The sequence below is a fragment of the Apaloderma vittatum genome, unplaced genomic scaffold (genome assembly GCF_000703405.1).
Source record: "Apaloderma vittatum isolate BGI_N311 unplaced genomic scaffold, ASM70340v1 scaffold19856, whole genome shotgun sequence".
Lineage (NCBI taxonomy): Eukaryota > Metazoa > Chordata > Aves > Trogoniformes > Trogonidae > Apaloderma > Apaloderma vittatum.
This window is the reverse complement of record NW_009721468.1, coordinates 554-6,554: the sequence shown is the minus strand read 5'-3', so window position 1 is coordinate 6,554 and position 6,001 is coordinate 554. Positions and strand designations below refer to the sequence as shown.

General features: G+C 40.3%; 1 protein-coding gene across 1 annotated transcript; it reads left to right on the top strand.

The window, feature by feature from the left end:
• Nucleotides 1–567: 567 nt before the first annotated feature.
• Nucleotides 568–4,964, top strand: MRPS36 (mitochondrial ribosomal protein S36; the record flags this gene model as incomplete). The annotated part of the gene is made up of 2 exons (XM_009871408.1): nt 568–631; nt 4,762–4,964. Coding segments are annotated over 2 exons (267 nt in total), but the record flags the coding sequence as incomplete, so codon positions are not given.
• Between the last annotated feature and the right edge of the window lie 1,037 nt (nt 4,965–6,001).

Here is a 6,001-nt window from a genome sequence, read left to right as displayed (position 1 = left end):
GTGCGCTGTTCAGGGCGGGAGGGCGCTCGCCGGCAGCTCCTTCCTAAGCCACCCTTCTTCAAGGTGAAGGTGAGGTGTGGAGTCTTCTAAAAAGACTTCCTTCAAAAAGAAGACGTGGGGCTTCGACTGCAGAGCTTTGTAGCTTTTTCTTGATGGTCCTTGACAGTCCCCTCCAGCCGGCTGGATACGTGCGTAGAGGCAAAGCACATCTCGCAATTCCATGTGCCTCAGGCTTTGAATTTAGGGCACCGTGGGAGCTGTGTCTGTACAGACCCACACACCCACGGATTGCCGTGAGGAAGGGAAGAGAACGTTTTTTCCTGCTCGAGACATTAGCGGGGAGGGATGCCTTTAAAGGTGAAATTCCTGTGGGTGAACATAGGATGCTAATAAGTAGTACATTTATCAGAGTGGTGCTGCAGAAACCAGCAGTATAGAAGCTGCTGTTTAATACGCTCTGTGTAACAGTTTGCTATTGGTAATAACAATAATAACAATAATGGGTAATGTGTGCCTAGAAATATCTTTTAAGCTCCTTGTTTCTCAGAGTCCCTTACCTTGTTTTAGGTAGTCAAGCCGCATACTCCGTTAATTAAGTTCCCAGACAGAAAAAGTAGTCCAAGACCTAAAAGTAAGTATTGCATCTATAGCTACAACTCCTGACACATTTCTTGCGTTTACTGTTTTATGTAAGAACCAGCACACAATTTTTCTGTTTCAACCATGCAACTTAACTGATTTTGAGCAGTTTCCAGAATATAGCTGTTCTAGTTGGAAGGCAACTCTTACAGCTCTTCCTTTTCAGACTCTATGCAGCCGTGGGGAATACACATCATACATGTATGTCTTTATTTCTTTAGTAAGGCAGATAAACAAAGATTTCCAGTGTTGTTTTTCTACTTACATATAAAGTCCCGTTTCTCTAAATGCTAATTTTTACCTGAAATTATTGTAGCCTGGTTAGTTTGATGCAGCTTTAGGTGTTCAATGATAATTACAGAAATGATGTTGCATTTTCCTCATCTTTTCTTAGCTGGACTGTGTGATGTCTGTGGTATTTAAAATCTTGATTATAGCTGGGGGAGCCATACCACTGTACATTTTAAGAAGTAGTTCCTTGTGCTACTAATTAACACAGAGAGAAAGTTAATTTCATTGCACTCCTTGACATTAAAATTTATACCTCTATCTATGTTGATACTTAGAGGATTCCAAATACTGTTACATTTAAACGTCAAAGTTGTCTGACTGATATATTGTTTTAATATTCCTTTTGAGTCAACAAAGCATTTGAAACTAAAGTAGATGATGTCTTAAGAAGCACTGTTATTTTCACTAGTATAACACATTATTTGCTACAGCATTATCACATTTTTGATTTAACTTTTTTAGTTTATCCATTTACATTCCAAAGTGTCTACAGTGCATGTCAGTGCCACTTAGGGCTTGCCTGTGAACTCTCCAGGAACTACTTTCTGTTGTAACTTTCTGTCAGAATTCTGTATGTTGTGCACAGTTTAGCCACAGGCACCACCTCTCGTGCCAATGAACTGCTTTCTTAAAGGATCTTCCCTCTTGATTACTTCTGCATCAAAAGATTTTTGTGACTATATTTTTTAAACACATTAGACTTTTCTGCCTTAATCAGGTCCTGTCATCTCATTAGTAAATTGCAATCTACTTCATCTTGCTCTAGCACTGTATGAGACTGTTGCTTCTCCGCAGCCAACCAGAGCTCTGCAGATTAAGAGTAAACTTCTGGGGATGGGGGTGCTTGAAAGGCCAGCCAAATTCTTTTACAGTATTACTACTACAACATGATGGTCTCAAACAGGGAAGGAAGACATGTAGACAGTATCTGAGCTAAAGCAGCAGCAGTCTCAAGTCTGGTCCTTTTGAGTCTTGACTTCTGATGTTTTTAAATATCTATTGCGTCTACACCAACTACACTTCAGACTGAAACATAGAGAAAAAAACTTGGCAAATCTCTTAGATATTTTTGTGATCTATGAAACAAACTTGGAAAAACTGTTTTGGTTTTTTTTTTCATGTATCAAGTGTGTTATTTCTTGAAACAAAAATACTTTGCCCCCTGGTCAGAATATGCTCCTTGTGGCAGGCTGTCTTCCTGCTCATTCTGTTTGGGACCTTCCATTGTTCCTGAACTTGGGACTTTCAGATACAGTCTTGTAAGAATTTCCACATATGCCTCTTAGTGGTGGCTTTTTTCGTTTTGTTTTGTTTTTTAACCAGTTGTGGTTTGATCACATTGATGCAGGTCTTTGAAGTCCCGATCCTGCCTCTGACTCAGACTCACTGTGGCTGAAACTGGCTCCTCTGCTTTGATCTTGTTGGAAGCAGGAGGGAGAGAGGCAGGCAATGCTGTGGTATTTTAACTCCGTGCGTTCTTTAACTCATCCAGTCTTGATGCTGCTTATTTTATAATCATACGGTTCCTCTGTCCCAGCAGTTTATGTGTTCCATTTGTCTTTTGATTTTTCAGGGTCACTTCCACAATAGTGGAAGTGTTCTGCTCTATCTGGTGTTTTTACCTGCCCCACAGAGGGCAGTTGGAGTGCTTATGAAGTAAATACATTGCTGTCAGACTCCATCCTGCCTGCCTCCATCCGTGTGGAGGGTTCAGGCTGGGCTGGCTGCTGAACGCTGGCATATGCTCTCTAACCCCCTCTCCCTGCCCAAACGAGAAGGAAAAGTGCAGCCTCTTAGAAGAGACTGAGCTGGGAAGTAAGAATCATTAAATAGAATTGATTCTGTTTAGCTCAAACCAGGACATGGAGTAATTGTGTACTTCCATGGTAAAATCAGCCATGGTGGAACAACTCTTAAGGTTTAGAGTGCTGGTTTTGACAACACTGTCCTTTTGTCATCTCTTCTCCTATCACACACACAGAATTGCCTAGATTGGAAAAGACCTTCAAGTTCATTGAGTCCAATCATTAACCTGACACTGATAAGTCCTAAACCATATTCCTCAGCACTATGTGTACTTTGCCTCCAGAGATGGTGACTCCACCACTGCAATGGGCAACCCATTCCAATGCCTGGTAACCCTCTCAGTAAAGAAATTTTTCCTGATATCCAATCTAAACCATGTCACGACCCAAGGTTCAGGACGTGATTCAGGTTCACTGATTCCCAGGCCAGGATTAAGGTGATTTACACTAAAGATTGGAACAGCAATTTTATTTTATTTATCAGTCAGTTGACAACGACATGTTTCAATTGCCCACTCAGCACAATCAACACACTTCACAACAACTAGTTACTAGTAAGCAAAAGAAACTGGCCTTGCCATAGATAGCTTCCTATTAAAGCAAGAAAGAAGGAAAGTGATAGGAAAAGGAAAGACCACCACCCTTGGATCCAGCGACGACCACGGCACACACAGCCGTCTCTGAGTGGTGGGTGAAAAAAGTGCGCAACTGCCCGGTGTGAGTGCCTTTTATACAGTCAAGTTCCTCCCACAGACCGGGAACCGGTTTGGGGGATGGCGGGGGCTTCTGAGGAGCCACAGCCTCCAAGCCCTATCCACCCCCACAGCTCCAGCAGTGCAGGGCTGGGGCAGGGGGCTCGGCAGAGCACTGAGTCATATCCACACAAACACAGGCAGGCACCAGGCCGGCAGCTCTGAGTTGTTTAGGTTCCAAGAAAACCTAGACTGTTTGGGACATTTGCTTAGTCCCTGACAAACCAGTATGCTGTTTCTACACTTAGTGGCCACATCCTTGAAGTCCAAAATTTAACTATATACGGTTCCAGTATTTAGCAGATGACAGACAAAGCAGATTATGCAACAAGTCTTATTCAGAAGAATTAAAAATGAAAGATAGTATGTAAGCTGCTGGTTTAGTATTGAAGGTGCTTAGGATTCAGTGAAAAGTTCATTGAGATCTGTGGGAATCTTTCTACCAATTTCTAAAAGAGCAGATCAGGCCTTTACACTTGCACACTTTTACATATATGAGTAGTTCTGTTTGGACTTTTGGACATAAAAGCAAAGATCTGCTTTTTTACTGTTAGGTATCGTGTTACTTCGTAGTCCAGAACTGGTGTTTAAGTTCCTCAGACTCAAAGCAACTTCTCTAATGTGAATTCCTTAAGTGTAGCTCCTGTGAAGTGCTTCATGCACTCCTTGGTCTCTAAATTTCATTAACATGCATTGCTGATGCCTGTTACTTGGTGGTCATTCTGCAAATCATTCACAAAAATTAGTGTGATGCCATTTTGTTAAATTGAAAATGGGTACAACACTGCATTGCACGTTGTGGCTGTGTCATAATTGTGAACTTTGTCTTTCTGTAAGCCTCTGCTCCTCTTGTCTGTCTGTACAGTCGCAGTGAACAGAAAATAACATCTCAGTGGATCTTAGCGATTTTTGTTAGTTATCTTCCTACATCATTGTCTCCACACATACATTTCTGATACTGTATGCTTTTTTTGGACGTACAGCTTCCCAGTGAAAAAGACTTTTTTAGCATATATGCTGTTTTATCCTCAGTTTCCACATCAGTAATTCTGCCACTTGGATATACTTTCTTTCATTGCCAGACTTTTTTCCTTATGCTCTTGGTGTATTTAACAACATTAAAAACAAGTTGTGAGACTTACTGTCTTAATTCTTTTATGTGCTTGCAATAGTGGAGAAAACTGTCAGTAACTAGTGACTCTTTATTGTCTGCTCATTGATTAATTTTACAGTCTTTTTATATCCTATAAATGGTTTTACAATCTGGGTTTCAGTACAGGAATCTCTACAAGCAAGTGTGCCATCTCTCCATGCTTCGAAAGCACAGGAGTCTGTAGGAGGCAGATCGCTGGCCTTTCAAAATATTTCACCTCTTAATAGAGTACCAGGTACACCAGACACTTCCGAATTAGCAAGAACCTTACCTCAGAAATACAGAAGGAAACTTGTGTCAGATGAAGAGATTGAGTACATTCAAGTAAGTTTCACTTACTGGTGTATATTATCTGTATTTACCTGGCATTTAGCTTATTTCTACACCTTCTTGAAAGTTTAAGGTCTGGTATTACATTATAATTCTTGGTCAGGGTGCTCTCCCAGCTTCTGTGACTTTGATGCGCAGTACCCAAGCTGCAAATTCTTCATACAGAAGTAGCTTGTGGTATCGCTGAGTGGAGAGATACGGGCTTAAAACAGACATGCGCATCACTAACAATAGTCATCGCCTGCGTTAACCACTGTCACTACTCCTTTTGTAACAGCCGTTTAATGTGTATTTCGAATTGCTGGACAGGAGTACAGGAATCTGCTCTTAGACCAGCAAAGGCTATTACCACGTGATTGAAGTCTAAAATATTTATAAGTTATTTATTAGTAAGTTAACTCTTTTATTTCAGTGCTGGAAACATTTTTTTTAAATACAACTATTTTTAAAATACAACTATTTTCTGCAATATTTGCAAATATGACATGGTACATGAAAGGAGGGGAAAACCTGCTTTTGTTCTGTAACGTTTCTCGTCTGTAAACACGAATGCTTAGAAAGGGAGAAGGCACACAATTTCAAGAACCTGTGAGATGTGAGTTTGAAATGAGAAGGTACCTATGTAGCTTTGTTAAATGGTAAGGACCCCGACCGTGTAATCATGTTAGTAGAGGAAATTGGTTTTCCTACATGTATATGGGTAGAGTATTGTAATTAGAAATAAAATTAGAGTATTATAAAAAATATTATTATAGTATTATAATTGGAAAGAAAATTACATTCTTGACTTCTAGTATAAATTTTCTAATGCTGAGGTAAGTTATAAAGTATTTTTGTTGGGAAAATAATGAATACCATTCTCATTTCTCACAGAGATCGTAATGGCTCACCTTGGCTTTTTTTTTCTACTCTGCACTTTGGAATTTGGGTGGCAAAAATAATTCTAAAACTTGTGCTCTCTGCTGCTGTGTTTGTTCTTAAAGCGAGTGAGAGTCCGGTTTCTTCAGAGCGGGAGAAGCTGTGATTGTAGG